General features: G+C 39.5%; 1 protein-coding gene across 2 annotated transcripts in view; it reads left to right on the forward strand.

Moving 5' to 3' along the window:
• The first annotated feature begins 3598 nt into the window (after positions 1 to 3598).
• RIT2 (Ras like without CAAX 2) overlaps positions 3599 to 19484 on the forward strand; it is a 390343-nt gene continuing 374457 nt past the window's right edge. Inside the window, exon 1 of one of the 2 annotated variants that reach the window (XM_045886800.1) lies at positions 3599 to 3880. In XM_045886800.1, the coding sequence (XP_045742756.1) occupies positions 3778 to 3880 (103 nt within the window). In that variant the 5' untranslated portion in view covers positions 3599 to 3777. The remainder of the gene's footprint in view (positions 3881 to 19484) is intronic. The other variant, XM_045886799.2, reaches the window with a different exon arrangement.

Consider the following 19484-nt stretch of genomic DNA (forward strand, 5'->3'; position numbering starts at 1 on the left):
TCTGGATATGCACAACCTTCCCCTAGATTAAAGTATGATGGCTTCCGCAGTGACTGGATACTTTGGCTAAAGGACTTCAGAAAGATATCCATGTAAATAGGTTAATGTATTCCTTTTGAAGGAATTGCTTGTCCTCTAAGGACTGGAAAGGTGAGCAGCAGCTGACAGAAATGAGGTGGCATTTACTTGGATCTTGCTCAGGGAGCTGAGTGGCTCTGAAACAACATGGAACACGTGGGTCTTCATCTGATGGACATGAGCACTCAAAGGGAATCACATGACATTCAAAAAGGATGGCAAGTACCAGGGTAGGTTAGAGGAAGCAAATATAAACTTCAATCATTTAATGATTTTCCTAAGAGTTTAGTAATCTGCCATATAATGACTTTAGTTACCTAACTATTGCATTTCAATTTCATGTATACACCTGAAAGATACCTTCCTCTCTCTTCACCCCTCCTTTCTTTCCTTTTCCCTTTATCTCCCTTCCTCTTCCCCGTCATCTCTGACATGCAAACACACATGCACACATGTGAACATACACCCCCTTAGACTTTTGGGTGCACAGGTTAAGGAGCCAGGTATGCAAATTCACAAAAGTTCACTAACCAAAACTGAAAATCAGTAGCATTAGAATGCTTCAAAGTTCAAATGTCAGGAGTTTTGTGGCCCTTAGTAACTCAAGAGAAGGGACTAGAGTGGAGTACCTTAGAATTTCAAAAAAGAGGTAGACAAAGAAAGCTTTATACTGGGGAAGTCCCCCCCGCCCCGTCCTTCCTGTTTTTCATCTTCCATGTAAATAGGGAAAAATCTTGCTGACTTCCATTTAAGGAGTATGGACAGATGCATTAAACATTGAGGAGAAGGCTAACTCACTAAATTTCCCTCTCACAATGCCCGCTGATATTTGACAAGCCATTCATCTATTTACCGTTAAAAGACATTTCCATGGGCTCTTTCCTCTTAACCAATATTAAAATAATTGTAAAAAAGAACACCAAGGACACAGCTGGCATGACAATCCCTGTGTTTTACCACCAAATCAGAATGCCTGACATGGAAAACAGAGTAACAGATGGTGGAACAGATAGCCAGAGGCACAAGTGATTTGCTCAAAGTCATAAGAATTTTGCACCAGAAGTAGAAACAAAACCCAGAAAGGCCTTGAATCGAAATGCTACTGTTTACATATCTCTTTTCATTGAGGAATAAAGTTTCAGTGAATCAATTAAAGGATAATTATACTACAGCTATAGTTCTTTATTAGATCCAATTATGGAAATGACAGTTTTGTTGGAAGAAAGGCAAGTAGCCCACTTTGCCTGACTCTGTTCTATGGAGTGTGAGGACACAAGACTGGAATAAATGCTTTGTGTTCCTATGTGCCATTCTAGGCTATTAGACTGTGTCATTTAGGCATTTGATTCATGAATATGTGTACAATAGGATTGGTCAGGTTGACATTTTCAGTGGATTTCCCTGACATTAGTATACAGAATGAATTGAGTAGTGCAAAAGGGGAAAGGACAGGGAGACTGTCCTCAGGGAGGATAAGTTGAAGGACTCTTCAGGCACAGAGGTTAAACACGAGAAGAGGCTGAACTAAAGCTAGAACTTGGAGGGTGACATGCTCCCTGCAGAGACGGAGAATGATATTGACCTCGTTGAGGATAAGAGTGATACAAGCAGGGCGTCCGATGGGAGCGTCCAGGAGGAAGGTTCATTTTGTTTGTTTGTTTTTGTTTGTTTGTTTTTATTTATTTGAGAGAGAGAATGAGATAGAGAGCATGAGAGGGGGGAGGGTCAGAGAGAGAGGCAGACTCCCTGCTGAGCAGGGAGCCCGACGTGGGACTCGATCCCGGGACTCCAGGATCATGACCTGAGCCGAAGGCAGTCGCTTAACCAACTGAGCCACCCAGGCGCCCCAGGAAGGTTCATTTTTAAAGCACAAATTGGATTCCATCAAAATTTAAAACTGTTGCCCTTTGAAAGACACTGTAGAAGAACCACAGACTGGGGAGGAATATTTGCAGAGCATATATCTGATAAAACACTTATATAGAATATATAAAGAACCATCAAAACTCAGTAATGAAGAAACAAACATCTTGATATATCTACTTTGAACAGATACTTTAGCAAAGAAGGCATGTAGATGGCCAATAAACACTTGAGATGATTTTCTCTTCTGGTGAGTGCTTATAAACAGTGGGCTGGGAGCACCATTAACTCAAAATAATAATCATAATCATAATATCATACAATTAAATAGTGCTTACAATTTGCCAGACACTGTCTAAAGCACTGTGCAAACATTCAACTCACTTAATGAGTTAATAGAGCAGAGTTTTAATAAACCATTTTATAGATGAAGAAACTGAGGCACAGAGAGGTGAAGTAATTTACCCAAGGTCACACAGCTATTAAGTGGCTGAGTCCAGATCTGAACACAAGCAATCAGGCTCCGGATCCTGTGCTCTTGGCTATGACTATTTGTTACCTCTCCAGTTACCAACAAAAATATGTTGAGCATCTCCTCTGTGCCCAATGCTTGGTCATACACTCTAAAGTCATAAGGAACTGATTAAATACAGTTCCTTTCCTAGAAGATTTTAACATCTAAATAGAAAGATAAGTCTATGTATACCAAACACTTGACTGCATCTAATCATGATACAATTTCACAGTCAGAAAATAGACAATAAACCTACAGAACATCATTATCACTTGTTTGAAAGACAGGGTATGACTATGACAATTAGTGATTACTGAAAGCATTGTAAGACCTCTATAATTTAATAATTTTTCAAAGAAAAACAGACAAAGTAGAGAAGAGCAGAATTTGAAAGAATTCAAATAAGAGGTAGGAATTTGGACATTTGAAAAAGAATCTTCTAGGATCTTTAATACTGCCATAATTGTCAGCAAAAATATTTATTAAGTATCTCTTTCATGCTTGGCAGAATCCTTGTGTTTTAGATTATCCTTAACTAGTGTAAACAAGGATGATCCCTGTCCAAACATGGCAATGACCTAATTCAAATACCTCCTTATGTTAGAACTGCAGCTGTCAAGTGAGCTGAAACAATTTCTGGTAGCCAGCTATTATTTCAACAACACTAAAGACCCGTCCTTAAGAGCCCTGAGTTACTGGGGTTTTTTTCTTCTCAATTGGTAACATCTCTTTTCCCAGAATGAAAACCCTGCAAGAAGATGGAAGCAAGGAGATAAGCAACAGACATCTTTCTTAATTAACTGACTCTGATTAAAAGAAAATAGTGTCTTTGAAGCTGTAGCTACAGAAGTCAGCCTGTGAGACACAGCATCTTCTAAGTCTTAGATTCACTCCATTCCAGCAGCCTGGAAAGTAGCCAAATGCGTGCTTCTAACAACTGCGACCATGCAGGGGGCAGGAGAGAGAAAGGAGAGACAGAGTGAGGAAGGGGAATGAAGAAAGAAACGGAGGAGGGAAAGGGGGGAAAAAAACCCAACAAACAGAGACAGAGACAGAGAATGAGAGAAATCGTGGGAGACGCAAGAGTGAAGGATAGAAGGAGGAGGGGATGTGAAAGACAGATTTTTATTGGAGGCAATTGAAGTGGTTGCTATGAGACCCGCTCGAGCAAGAGGACCAGCAGCGAGCCCCCCGACGCTGATGGTTCTTACCTCGTACTAAACCTTTCTTTTGACACAGTTTTAGAGTTGCTTAGTATCTGAGCGAGCACCTGACACGGGCGGGCGACTTTTTCTTTTTTCTCCTCCCGTCCCTCGGGTAAGATGGAGGTAGAAAACGAAGCCAGCTGCTCCCCCAGCCGTGCATCAGGCGGGTCCAGAGAGTACAAGGTGGTAATGCTGGGAGCTGGGGGAGTTGGTAAAAGCGGTAAGTTTTAATACCAAATGCTGGGGAAGGAGGGAGCTCTGGAGAGGCAACTCTATAGAGTGAATACTGATAATAATGATAATAATAATGCCGTGGGGGGCTAGCTAGCTGTAGCAGTTAAACGCAAGTATCTGACAGGATGTTTAAAAGTAATAAGGACTGCTGAAAAGATGCAGACAAGTCAGAATGAAAAGACAGCCAGCGATAATGTATAGAACTTAAAGAACATCTTTTTTTTTTTTTTTTCCTTTGATTTCTTGCTGGGTGATATTTGATCGTAATTTATATGTCCTTTTTAAAGTTAATAACATGATATTTATGAAATAGCCATGGTATCGGGAAAATATGCTCCTGGTCTCAAAAATACTCACATGAAGAAAGAGGTGCTATGAATAGTCAATGAAACACACATACGCAAACACAGACACACAGGAAGGAGTATCAGTGCTGATTGTTGTGTTTGTTTCTTTGATTAGGATCTCCCTGTCCCCTTTTCCTAGTCTTTGATCTGACACAGTATGGTGTGGTCTTTGAAAGCCATGAGGAAAGTTGGTTTTTGAAAGTGACGGGGTTGAAGGAATGGCATTCTTTGCGGGACCTGTGCAGGGTAATCAAACCAAATTTTGTGGTTAACAGGTTTAGAAGAGAAAGCTACATCTTAAAGGGACATGGGATGCTAATGGAGGTAAAGCCTGGTAAATCTGTTTTGCTCCATTAAAAAAAAAAAACACAACAGAAGTTGTCAGTGGTCAGGTTTCTTGAGGGGCTCAAAAGGCCAAATATAACAAATTCAAACAATAGATAGGAACAGTGTTTGAGGCCGATCAAAAGGTGACTATCTTGGGGCTATGGTTATCACTAGAAAATAAAAAAGTAAATATAACTTTTTATATAAATTCAAAAAGATCCCCATGAGGGATATATCTGTGGGGATGCCAGAAGAAATATTAGAGTTAACATGGACTCTCTCTCTCTCTATATATATATATTATATATATGTAATATATATATTAAATATATATATAATATATCTTATATATATATTATATATATATATCTTCCATAGTTTTGTGCTTGACAAAAAGATTCAAAGTTGAGGCCAACATTCTTGGTGTAAGAAATATCCCCACCCAAAAAAAGTTGATAACTTTGGTAGTGAGTCCACAGGTGGTAAGAAAGTTGATCAGTAAAGAAAGGAGAAGAGGGAGTGAGAGTCTAGCAGACAACAAAGGAGGAAGAGACATAAAATTGAACACCCCCCACATCACCCCTCCTAAAAAAAAAACACCATAAGGGATTACTATAAAAAGAAAAGAAATAGGTGAATCTGAATTTGGTCAATCACTAAATGCTTGGTCTAAGTGAGAAAAATAAGTTATCTCTTCTAATAAGGAAACGTGAAGTAAAAAACTTTGCAACTGGGTAAGAATGAGGAATTTTCTAAAAGCTTTTCTTTTTTTTTAATGTAATGGTTTGAAGGGGAAGAATCAAAATAGGTGAGGATTAGGGAGGGAGGGAAAGAAGGAGGAAGGATAAAGAGAAAATAATCCATGCAAAATAAAACTATCTTTTGAAAGAATATAGTCAGTCAGATACAAGGAGGAAGAACAATGTGAGAATAAAATAGGAGAGAAACAGCTCTAAGAAGAAGGCAGGAGAGGAATTAAAGGAAATGCCTCCGCAGTCTGTGAGGTCAGAGAGATGCTGCAAAAGCCCCACAGTGTGCCTGTGGATTACCTTTGCTTGCTGGCTGGGTATTTTCCTGTTTCACCAGGAACTTGGGGGATGTGGGAATAGAGTGGCTGGTTTTTAGTCATCTATTCCATGGAGAGGGACTGTGGAGAGAGGAGATGTAGGATAGGGCATCCTTCAGCAATATACTTATCCTGGAGGTGACATTATGTCTAGTGTTTTGACCTTCCCCATATACTGTTTGTACTGACTAATCATTGTCACCTTCCCAATAACCAGACATTTTTGACATAATGAAATGTTGGCAGAAATTGTTGACATAACAAAATGCTGGGTTGCTCTCACCTTCACTGTGTATATTAAATAGTTGAGCAAAACTTTTTCAGTGTGATTAACACAGGAGTAGCCAGCTCACCTCTGAGATGGTTAAGAATAAAAGAGGGTTAATAGTTCTGTTGTGCTGTTACTTTAGAGAGAATATAATTCATAGGACAATTCCAAGTCCAAAAAACGCCATCTTTGTGGCTAAACGTTAGGAATCAGAGTGACGGAGTCACATCTTCCTCTTGGGCTTTGCCCCTGTGATTCATTTGGTGTTAACAGTATATAAATATTCAAGCACTGATTCTCAACATTAACCTCTTTTGAAAGTTAAAATGTTTGTTTTCAAATGAACTAATTTTTTTAAATAAAAAAGCCACTTTTTGTATTGCTGGATATCTGGATCAACAGAGCCCCAATTTACTTTTCTTCCCACAATTTCAATGGTTTATGTGAAAGAATTGTACAAACCTATTAAGGTGGGTTGTATGAAGGGATTTTAAGGAGATATCTGCTGTTCTGAAGAAATTAAAGAAGATGTATCAAGCTATCATCTGTTTCTAATTCTGAGGCATTCTGAGTCTGCCTTAAACATAAATGAGAAACTTAATTTACTGGAACCATAATTTTTAAATGAACAGAATCTTGGAGATTGTCTATGCTTACTGTGAAATTAGTGTTTTGGTTTTTTTTTTCCCCCGTATCCATATTTTACTAAGACATCCTTTGGTGAGTAGGAAATTTTGGAAGGATTTGCAACTTCACTAAAACAGGAATTCCCACAAGATTTAAAATGTATGGGCAAATAACTGTACTGTGTTTGAGAAATCTCAAACCACCAATCAACAAGTTATTGAGTAAGTACTATGCATGGGCCCTGTGCTAGTTCCCATAGAGAGGAAGCAAGAAGGAAGTGAACATTCCTGTGGCAGATATGGAAATATGGTTTTCATGCTAATCTCCAATCTTCACAATCTAAATAGCTGTGGCCAATTTGCAAATGGAAAAACTGAGTCCCAGGGTGACCACTTGTGCTTGGTCATGGAGGTAATAATAGATTTCTGTTACGTTTTACCTGATTCTTCTACATTCTATTTAACGCCCTAGAAGGAAGAGCAAAGAGTTCTACCACTTACTTTCAAGAAGAAAATAGGGTGCCTGGGTGGCTCAGTCTGTTAAGCGTCTGACTCTTGGTTTTAGCTCAGGTCATGATCTCAGGGTCGTGAGTTGGAACCCCATGCGTGGCTCTATGCTGAGCATAGAGCTTGCTTGGGATCCTCTCTCTCCCTCTCCCTCAGCTCCTCCCTAACCCCCACACTCTCGCTCTCTCTAAAAAAACAAAAAAAAACAAGAAAGGAAGAAAGAAAGAAAATAGGCCTGTTGGTAATGCATTCTCTACCTCTTGAATGTTATATCTAAAAGAAATTTCTACCATCTAGACTAATATTCTCATTTATGTATCTATACCTTTTTTATCTTTAAATACAAGTACACAAACATATTTATATTATTTATAAATAAAACATTTTTATCACATTTATATTTATATAATTTAAAGGTATACCTAATATTATCCAAGAGTGTTATAAATACTGAGAAAACAGGATAAACAAGAAAGAGTCCCTACCCCATTTGAAAGATGGAGGAACCCAGGCCCGGGAAGTTGAAGGGACTTGCCAAATTCATGCCACAATTGTGGCAGAGTCACATCTGCAGCACAACCCTCCTGAACCCCTTGAGTCTGTTTTTACTCCATATCCAAGTATTTACACAGGGTATTGTAAATAAAAATTGGATCAATTACCCAATGAATTTGGTGTGAATTACGCACATTCAAGCCTCCATCTCTTTGTTCCATTGCCTACCATCCCCTCCCCTCCCTCAAAACAAAGAAAAATAATAAAATCTCACAGCTGTGGTTTAAGAATTTAGTGGAGTCTAAACAATCCTTGTAGCTGTTTTAAACATGAACATTTCGCTGTCTCTGTAGTTTGAAACATAAGGGCTTTTGCTCCATGACAGAGCATGGCTAGTATCTGCTTTCTTCCCCTGCATTCCCGTCTGGTTCTTCCAGCTCAGACTCAAATTATTCAGCAGATCTTATCCAATAATAATAAGATCTTACTTTCCAAGATAGATTTTTCCTACTCTGTTTTATGACCTGAATTGAGGATAAAATAATTTGAGGCGAGCAGGCCATCTATTCCCTGTGTTCATACGAGGCATCTGAGGCACAGAAGTATTGATTTTTGTCCAAGAGGATACAGAAGGAAGTAAGAAACAGGAAAGTGACTCATGTTTTCTAACTTGAAATTGTTTTCCATCAGATTTCGTGAGAAAAGTAGATAACGTATTTGAATATCAGATGAGATTGACATGGACTTCTCCACTCCTAGGACACATTTTGAAATTACCTTGATGAAATTTTGTCAGGAGTAAAATATATTTGAAATAGTTGAGAGAGGGTGGTGTTCCTCATTGCTATTCCAGCCACGACCCCAGCCCTCTGGGACCTTACCCTGTCATGGGGGGAAATATATTGTATACTACAAACTGATAAGTTTATAGTGGGCCTCTGTCTAAGAACTGTGGAAGCTCAGGGTAAGCAATGGCTAAATCTGCATGTAAAATCTAAGAAGGAATCTCAGCAGAGGTGACACTTGAATTGTGTATTAAGGATGAACAGGATTTCTTGAAGTTGAGAAGGAAAAGTACAGAGAAAGTGGGGGGTGGAGAGGAAGAGAATTTAACAGGAACAGGGCATGCAAAGAGAAAAAGCCATGTGAGGGGTATCACAATAATGGAGGGATCTTGATAACTTGGTATCTTTGGGGCATTTGGAAAAATCTCCCCTGAGTCATGCTTTCAAACTATCTCAGAAAACTGTGAAAACTAAGACCAAACAAAGCAACTAAGCTGAAAGCATAAAAAGTTTTAGGGGACTCAGAATTCATTAGAATGCATCCGTTGTGAATTTTTTTTATTAAGAGGCAACTCATTTGTAAAATAGGCAATCCTACTCTGCCCCACACTCTCCTGCAATTGGTCTCTTTTATACGTTGAGTTTTGTGAAGCAGGATTTTATAAAATGAAAGCAATAACAGTATTTTCTGAGGTAAACAGGAAGCAGCACAAAACCAATTCCTTCAACCACAATGAACTGGTATAAGCAGGTAGAAAATCGAGCCTTTATCTGATGAATTAAATCAAGGCAAACAATCAGGTGCATCATCCCTGTCCCTAAGGCTCTGTGTTTAACCTCATTAGCAGAACTTTGGATCTGACAAAGCTGAATAATTGCCACATCATGACCATGTGTTATTTGAACCCTCTGAACTACAAAGGCAAAAGAAAAAATAAAGAGGGCAAAATGAAAAGATTTCAAGACTCGGCGGCCCTCTGCTCTCACTCTTAATTGTCAAAACCCTGATCATACTGCACATCATCACTCACCACAATCCTGTCAGCAAGAATTGGCCAAGAGGTCCAAGTAAGTTTCAGTAGAAAAGTAAATTGGGAGCCACTGGCTCAAATAACGATTGAAAGTGTAATTTGGGTAAAAGATGTTGACGAACAATATTTCCACGAGTATAAGCACTCTATAGATTTTAAACTGATAAAAAAAAAAAAAGACTTAGTACCATCCTATGTCTTTATCAGAAGAAGGGCCTGGAGATGAATGAACTTGTATTGATCCCTGACTATCCCTATGCTGCTCGGTGCCTTACAACTACACATTCACTTTGGAACCTCAGTGGCCAACGATCTATTGCATTCACCTGACCCCATTTACTCCTCATCTCGGTCTCGTGAGGTAGACATTAGTGTCTGCACTTCCTACATGATAAAACTGGGCCCACAGAAAAAAGTAATGTGCCCAGAGACACAGAGATACAAAATGATGAGCCCGAGGCCCCCACACATCTTTCAGTTCAGTGCTCACCCTATTTTCATTTTCCCACGCTGAGAGTTTTCATTGTATTTCTTGAGGAGATGGTACAATGTACCTGAGTTCTGACTTCAGCTGAATCTTCATAGATATATTTCAGACAACAGACAAAATCATAGACACCAAAGTACATGGCAAATTTTAATTTTATATAGAAACTACAGAGAGTATTACCCTGATGAGGTGTAGCCAGGGGAGGATGGGATGTTCTGACCCAACAAGGTTTAGGCACCAAGGACATCTTGCGTTCTGGTTCATTCCGAGACCCCTGGGGGCCTCATCCACATAGGGAAGTGATGACAAGCCCCTCAGCTTGACAAAATCAAGTAACACAGTAATAAGAAATCATTAAAAACTGGAATTATGTTAATGAAGAAAGTAAATGGGGTGCTGGATATATCAGGTGGATTTTTGAAATCTCTTGGGTGCTGATCTGTTTTAGGGAGAATATTTTCTCTGTATGTGTATATTACAGAGTAATGGAAAGAAACTCCAGGTCACAAATGGGAAATAGCCTTCTCTGTCTTTTATTTAATAAGAATGGAGGATGTGTGTGTGTGTATGTCTGTGTGTGTCTGTGTGTATCTTGCATGTGTGTGGTCTGTGTGCCTAGACCTATGAAAGGCCCAGAACTATTACCAAGAATGACAACCCCCACCCTGTCTAGCAGTGTGAAAGGGATGTGAGAACAGAGAACTGTTGTGCAATGGGGTAGGTGCGAAGGGAGAGATGTACACATGGTATTTTGAAAACAATGTGCACTGTGGCTCAAGAAGTGAGAGGAACCTCCTATAGGTGGCTTAGCTGCTCAGCTACAGCACTGGAACCAGAAGCCTCCTGACTTTCTGGATGATGGGTTTTCCCATTGAACCATGCTGCCTCTTATAAACCAGCATAAAATCTGCTTCTCTTAATTGGAAGCTAGGCTGCTGAGGGTGATTATTTTGTGTGTGTGTATGTGTGTGTGTCTTTGCAGTGTGGTGGTGTCATGAGTGTATGTTCTCTGATGGAGGGCCATCCTTTGCATTGCTTACAAGCATGCCTGAAACTCTCTGATCCCTGAATTTGGCTGTTATCTACAAGGCCCAGCAATGTTCTCAACTCAACCCCTTGGGTTTTGCTCATAAATGGCAGCTCTCTGAGGACCATCCCCGAGTAGTGCCATCTGCTCTTCTGGTTCATCAGTGGGCACCAGCTAAGGGTCACTACTGACAATTGTGCTAGGTAATCCATCCTGCCCTTTGTCTGCTCTGCCAAGAGCATCACATCAGCATTGGAATAGGACCTGTTCTGGTCTCCACACTCGCAGGTGCTTGAGCATCCCGCCGCTGCCTAGTGTATCAGAGAGATAGCAGTATGTGCCAGATTCTCCCTGGAGTGTGCGTGAAGCAATGAGTGGGCTGGAGGACGCTGGAGGAAGCTAAGGATGTTGTATTGGGAAGGGAATCGGAGGATGCACAAGGTTGAGAATCCCAGGGAAAAAAATCTTGACTTGAACTAGAACAAGATTGTAGAGAAAATTGGTAGTCTCACAATGAGACACCAGACAAGGATTTTTAAGTGGTTTGATAAGATATGTGGTAAGGGAAGGTCTTTGTTCAGAAGATGGCTTGTGCAGGGAAGGCATTGCTTGGGTGTTTGGGTAGTTACTTACTGAAGGGAGAAGGAAACCTTAGAGAGTTGATCACTCCATACTTTCTCTTCACACGCTTTAAAATGAGAAACATGTCAGTGTGGCCTGTACTGAAGCCGGTGGACACACACCAGGAGGGATGATTCTCGTTCTGCCCAAACTATGTCTCTGTCTTTCAGTTTCTTACCCCAATGAAAATAATGTGTATTTTTGAGTCTTTAATGTGCCTGATTCTGTTCTAAGTGCTTTCTATACATTATTTCATGGGATCCTCTAAGACAATGCAGTGTAGCTGGGGTGATTTTCTTTAGATTACAGAGGAGAGAAGCGAGGCTTGGGGAGGCTGAGTAACTCGTGCAGAAACCCAGAACCTGTGGTTGCCCTGCGGGAGTCAGCCTCCGCCACATCCTGTGCTCTGAACCATCGTACGCTAGACCGCTCATGTCCCATGTTCTCCACCTGCCCTGGATCTGTAAGATGATGCCTCAGCATAGAAATTATGAGAACAATGTGAACCGAAGGCTTGGGCATGCAGAAACCCAGACTTGTGTTTTCTCATCTGTAAATAAAAATAACAAATAACAAATAACAAAACCTCGCACATGATAAGTGCCAGATAATGCATGTAACGTAAATGGATAATTTGTCTTTAACAAGTTGTCTTTAATAGCATTTGAGCTTACAGGGGCCACTCAAACTCTGAGTCTCTATTTTCCCCATCCAAAAAATTTTAAAAAATGACATTATTTAAAATTACCTCAGAGGGCTGTTACATAGATATTAGAAAATATTAAATACTGTGAATTATAATGCCCAAGATATTCCATCCTCATTAAATCCCTTGCTTGCTCTCCTCCTTCCTTCCCTCCTTCCTTTCCCCCTCTCCCACATTTCCACCTAAGGGAGTTCACCTTAGTAGGGTAGGGGAGAGTAATGGCAGATCTTTAAATGGGTTATAGGAAAATGTGATTTGGGTTGAATATTGTAAATGTGTCATTGTCTCTCCACTTGCTCTATGCCTACTCTTGCTCTCTGTATCCTTATATTGATTAGTTGCAGCTTTAGTCTCTTGAGTAGCAATTTCACTGACAATAATAATGGCACTTTGCTAGTTACCCTAGTAAGCAATCCCTGTATTCATCCTAATTGACCCATCACAGGCACACACACACCCCGCACTGCCTCAGAGAGAAAGGATTTGAGGATTTGAGGACAATAGCCTGGCCTGCTATACTAGCACAAAGGGTCTGCTTGTAGGGGCTACAGTTTATAACAGAGCAGACCTGTGCTTGAATTTGGACTGAAATTTGTTTCGTTAATACATGTGTTGTTTTAATACATTTTGAATAATGAGATATTCCCTTTGTTCTCCACAGTAGCAGCTTTGCTACATTGAAATGGAGAGCCCTCTTTAATGGTTGTAAGAACAGCTAATAATAAGCTACACATATAGATTTTTGTTAAATGGAAGAAATCAGACTCTTTATTTAGAAGCACAAGGGGCGTGCCTGTTATTTGAAATTGAATTGTACTTTAACTAATTGGTCTCCTCCCATCATCTTTTAACCTATGTGGACAGCCCACTGCTTTCTGCTCCCCATTTCACCATCAGGGCAATTGTCCATTTTGCTTTTCTCTTCTCCTGCTCAAACGTCGTCAGTGGCTTGCCCATTGCCAACAGGCTGACATCCAAAGTCCACAAGACTCCTGATGTGTGAGACCATGTGGGCCTGTCCATCAACTAATCATCAAGGAGGCATCCCCAAGGCTCGTCACATAGGGAGCGGTGTTGTGTTGGATGGCATAAAGGAATCAATCCAGACAGGGCAGAAATTTGGGAACAGAGACAAATGTCAGAAGTCAGGAGGAATCAATGAGGGGTTGAAGTAGAAAATCAGGAATACCTTGTTAATGGAGTCCAATGAAGTACAAGCATGAAGATCCAGAACCAAGGCTACAAAAGCCAAGATGATGCAAAACTGTTATTTTATGTTGGTCCTGGTATGAGAAGGTTTGTTGCCCTGAGTCTCTCATTTCTCTCTTGGTCTCTCTGTTTCTGTGTCTCTGTCTCTCTCTCCCCCTCTATCAGTGTGAGCTATGCCCTGATCTAAAAAGACCCATACCTACCAGAATGATCTGTCTTCTAGACAAATTATTCTACTTCTACCTCTCAAATTCTTGAGGCTTCTTCCTTATAGTATTCATATAATTATTCCAACATAAGCTCTCTCTTCCTTTCTCTCAATTTCTCCAGTTTTATCTTTACTTCCAGATTCTGCAGAAGTATTGTCTGCTCCTTCATATCTTCCCAGTCTCCTCCAGTCTAACATTTGTCCCCTTACACTTAAAATTCTTTCTGACTCTTCATTTCATCACTGCTCACAACTATACAGGTTCTTCTAGTGTCTGGTTTGTGGTCTTAAAATGTTATTTAAATCTTGCCTTTTTATGTAACTTGCAGTCTTTTTATACTTGATCTCCCTATCTTGAATGCAAATTCCTGCAGGATAGGAAATAGATTTTATATGGTCTTTTCTCTCCTATGGTAGTAAATTCTCAAAAATATTTATAAATTCAATTTCCTTCTTTCACCTTTGAGAAAGGACAGGGAGTAAGACACCACACTTACATAGTGAAATAAAACTAAGCAGTATTCTAAAATTCTGTGATATGAAGAACCCTGGATATAGAGAAAGAAACTGGAACCAACAGAAGCATAGTAGGTATGTGAACAGAGGGGAGACTGTGGCTTGGGAGGAAGCTAGGCTCAGGCTAGCATGAATACTCTTTGGTGACAATGGATTTGAAGATGAATAAGCCCACTCTCTGTTTAGGATGCTCAATAAGACAAAGAGGTCAAAGTAAGGTTGTGGGCCAAAATTTGGCAGATAGGCAAGAATAACCAATATGCATGTGCCATGTTGCCAGAAGTGATGGTGTGCTAGGCAGATACTGTAGAATCAGAAAGTGCACATTCCTTGAAAGCTACATGACGGGGACAGTTGGCAGCTGAACACAGATGGAACACTGAAAATAACTCAGGTTTTATTTACCAAACCATTTCCCACCTGATACCAAGAGGAAGGTAGGGTGGAAGAAAAACATTTTATGAAATGTTCTCAGGGGCACCTGGGTAGCTCAGTTGGTTAAGCATCTGCCTTCGGCTCAGGTCATGATCCCAGGGTCCCTAGATGGAACCCCTCCTCAGGATTCTCCCTCTGCACCTCCCCTTCCCCCTTCCCTTCCCCTTCTCCCTTCCCTTCATCTCTTCTTCCCCTTTGCCCTCCCCTTCCCCTTTCTCTCCTCCTCCCCTTCCCCTCTCCCCTTCCCCTCCCCTTCCCCCTTCCTCCTCCCCTTCTCCCCTCCCCTTCCCTCTCTGCCTCCCCTGCATGTGCTCTGGCTCTCCTGCAATCACTCTCTCTCTCCCAAATAAATAAATAAAAATCCTAAAAAAAAAAAAAGAAAGAAATATTCTTGGAAAACCTTAGTAAAGAGCCTGCAGAACTTTGTTTACTCCTGCATTTTTCAGTTCAAAATGCTTATTAACATCTTAGTGAAAAAATTCTTTCTTGATTAACACTGAGAAAAACTGAGTTAGATTGTGATTATAACTGAATTCTAAAGCAACCACAAGTTTCCACATGTTTTTCCTGTGAGGCTGAAAATCATCCCAGGTCATGATTTAATTTTGACAACCTCTACTCTAAAATGAAGGGAAAGAGGAACCCTAAAGAATAGCAGACAATCACAGGACCAGATTATAATCAAGGTATCACACTTCCTTTCTGGTTTTAGGAAGCTCTAAAATCAAGAAGGCAAGATCCATTTCATAGGTAAAATCGTTGCTGCTATTAAAAGAAAACATGAAAAATTTCTGTGCTAGTATTAAGAGTCTACCCCCCTGTTTCTCCCTGTTGTTTACCTCCTTACTTCTTTCTACATGTTTGGTTATAATGAAAGAGCTTAAGCAATCTAATATCAGCTTTCATAATTTCTTTAGATCCACGCCACAAACACCTTTAATATTTTTCTGCCCTTCAAAAATGTATCTCCCATTTACTTCATTCATTACACAAAAGCAAATGGAAAACATTTTTACATAGAATACTCTGCTGTGACAAGCACACAAGTTATCTGCCTCTCTGAGCTTATTTGCATTTTCCTTGAGTATAATTCTGAGACAGCCCAGCATGTTTGAAACAGTGTGGACTTTGGAGATGAATAGACTTGCTCTGAAATTCAGTTCTGCTACTTATAGGGTGAGTGACTTTGCTGATTTTTCTTTTTCTTCTTCCTGATCTCTCCATGTTGGAGGATCCAGGGTTTATTCCTTGAGTCTCTTACCTCATCTTTAATTTCTTGGATTATTTTATCCAGCCCTATGGCTGTCTTTATATATCTTTGTATCTTTAGATGAAATTAAATTAATTTTATATGTAGATTAAAACCAAAGGAGACATCACTAAAATGACTAAAATTAGAGACTAACAATACCAAATGGAGACAAGGATCTAATATATAGTATATATATAGTATAAATTATATATACTATATATATACATTATATATATAGTATAAATTATATATTATAGTATAAATTAAATTATATATTATAGTATAAATTAATATAACCACCATGGAAAATGAGTTGGCACTATGTATTAAGTTGAAGAAGTGTTTAAGTTGACCATATGATCTAGCAATTCTATTTTTAGGTATATATACCCAACAGAAACTCACACATGTGTGGACCAAGAGGCATGACCAGAGTGTTCATAGTAGCATTATTCCTAATGTCCCCAAATTAAAAGTCTAAATCCCCAAAATGCTCATCTGTATAAGAGTGAAAAAATCAATTGTGTTAGAATAGATTTAACATTACATATATAAGGTTTACATATATACACATATCACAAAAGAAGGAACACCCATAAAATTTGGATGCTAGTCGCCTGTTGAGGGAGGGAGGAGGCGGTTATCAAGAAGGGCATGGGGGACTCTGCAGTTCAGGAAATGCTCTTGTTTCCAGGTGGGTGGTGGTACCGTGAGTGTTCACTTTGTGATCAGTCATAGAATCGTAAAATTTTCTTTTGTGCACCTTCTTAAAGTATACTAAATTTCACAGAAGAAAAGATTTATGATGGTTTAAAACATTGTATCTCCATTCCAGACTTCTATCCTGAACTCCAGTCATGTATTCAACTCTCTCCTTGACATCTCCACTTAAATAGCTAATAGTAATTTCAAACTACATAGGTCCAAAACTAAACCACTGATCTTCTTCCCAAACTTGTTTCATTTACAACTTCCCTCATATTGGTTGATGCCACCTCCATCTTTCCAGTTGCTCAGGCCCCAAATCTTAGGCTGCCATTGCTCCCTGCCTTCTCTCATACTTCCACATCCCGTCATAAAGCCCTTCTGACTTTATCTTTTACATGTATCCAGAAGTCTCCTTTTCTCAAAACTCAGCTGTTACCACCTTGGTCCCAGGGACCATCTACAATCTGTCACCACCCTGGTCCCAGGTACCAATCTATAATCTTCAGGATTGCCCTAACTCTTCTTCATGCTTCTTCATTATCCCCTGTCATTTATCCTCAACACAGCAGCTACAGTGGTCCTTTTCTTCACATTCCATATATAAGTGAGATCATATAGTATTTGTCTTTTCCTCTGTGACTTATTTCACTTAGCTTAATACCCTTGATAAGGTCCATCCATATTGTCTCAAATGGCGGGATTTCTTTCTTTATGGCTGAATAATTTTCTGTTGTGTGTGTGCATATTTATACACACACACACACACATACACACACCAGTTTTTCTTTATCCATTCATCCATTGATGGACACTTAAGTTGTTTCCACATCTTGGCTGCTGTACTGTTGCAACGCACCTGAAAGTGATTTCATTGAGATTCGCCGATTTTCTTTGAAAGTGATTTAATCTCAAAGATAAATACCCAGAGGTGAGACGGCTGGATCATCTAGTGGTTCTATTTTTAATTTTTTGAGGAACTTCCACACTGTTTTCCGTAGTGGCTGCACCAATTTACATTTCTACCAACAGTGTGCAAGGGATGCCTTTTCTCAGAGTGGTCCTTTTAAACTAGAATTCAGATTTTATTTTTCCTGTGCTTAAAACATTGCCACGGGCCGTGTTTCACTCACAGTGCTCTTAGTGGCCCATGTCACTTCTCTGATCCGCCTACCATCTCTCTTGCTTTCTGCCATAGCAACACCAGCTTCCTTGCTGTTCCTAAAATATGCCAGACATATACACTCTCCCCTTAGGGCCTCTTTCTAGCTTTTTCCTCTTCCTAGAATAATTTTCCCCAGATATCTGCTCGACTTGCTCTATTCCTTTCAAGATTGATCTATTGTTTTGGTCTCAACGAGCTTATCCTGACTAGCTTATTTTGTTGAAAATCTCACCTACGTATAACACCTCCTTATAATATCCTTTTCTTGGGTCCATTTTTTTCTTCATATAGCACCTATTATTTTCTAACTCAATTATTTATTATGTTATTGGTTATTGTTAGCTTTCCCTAACCAGGATGTCTTTGTTCTCTCAAGTTCCCTGTGCATAAATGAAATAAAATTACCTAAACTTGAGAGGAGTCCATTTATCTCTAAAGCATGGATAATAATGCCACCCTTACCGGGGGATTATAAGATTCAAGGTAGTAGCAATGGAGATGAGAAGTAATAAGATTCTGGGTAGTTTTTGAAAGAAATGTCAAAAGGAAAGGAAAGAATTGATGGGAAAAGGTTGTTGGCCCAAGCAATTAGAAGGGTGGTTTTTGCCATTGAGTGAAATAAGATTATTATATATAAAGTTCTTGATACTAAAAACCCAGAAGTTTATTCTCTCTCTCCTTTTTTAAAAAGTTTTATTTAAAATCTCTAAGTAAACTCTACACCCAACATGGGGCTCGAACTCACTACCCTGAGATGGAGTTGCATGCCCTTCTGACTGAGCCAGGCTGGTGCCCTTCTCTTAATCTTATGTAGCAAAAGAAAGTATACATAGCTCTTGACATTGTAAAGAGACACAACATAGACCCATTTATAATCACTAGATGCTTATATTCCAGTTGGGTTGGAGACCTTTTCAAACAGAACTTATATTGTAGGTCTGATACGAAGATTAAATCCAAATAAAGCAGTGGTCATCCTTAGAGTAGGTGTTTGATAAATGTGTAAAATTCTTCTTTATATTAATAAAATGGCTCATAGTTGAGGTAAGAAAGAGAAACATTAATAGGTATAAGGTAAATATGCAAATTTATATTTACACATTCTAGTGGAAACAGAGTAAATAAAAACATATTTATAGATTATAGTAATCTTGGAGATCTTCCTCTATTAAGGAGGTTTTTGAACCAAACTACTCATGCATTTAATATACGGCTTAGATGTATTGAGCTCTTGCTTTCCAGCCATTGTTCTGGGGACTGAGAAACACAGTTTCCACCCCTCCCTTCACAAAAGCTAGCATAATGGTAAAGAGAGACTGGGAAAATTACCATCACCAAAGCTTTAAAGCTGATATTCGTGTTCACTTTTCTGCTTATCTTTTCCACACAAATGTGCTTTAGGTCAGTGAGACAGAACCAAAATAGAAAATCAGAAATCTCCTTCCTCAGCTGTCCTTTTTGGATCCTTTTCTTGTCACAGTCTTTCCCAATAGCATGGAGGTTTCTCCCAGGGGCGGCCCGGATGTCACCTTCTTCTTTCTTCCTATTTCACCTTCTTTCTTTCATCCCAAACACCCATGCAACTGTTCAGTCATCCAAGGCTGGGTTTGTTTTGTACAGTGCTGAAGAGCACATTTCTGAAATCCTGTTACCAACATTTGAACGCTGGGTCATTCACTTAGTAGTGCTGTGATCTTGGGCACATTGCTTGGCGGGTCTGTATCTCACTTTCCTTCACTGTCAAATAGGAAGGATGATACACTGGTCTTGCAAGGAGTTAATGCATGCACTTCCAATGAATTAA

Source organism: Mirounga angustirostris, unplaced genomic scaffold (genome assembly GCF_029215605.1).
Source record: "Mirounga angustirostris isolate CCGP_5_RB_7025 unplaced genomic scaffold, mMirAng1.0.hap1 SCAF_14, whole genome shotgun sequence".
In the NCBI taxonomy this organism is placed as follows: Eukaryota; Metazoa; Chordata; class Mammalia; order Carnivora; family Phocidae; genus Mirounga; species Mirounga angustirostris.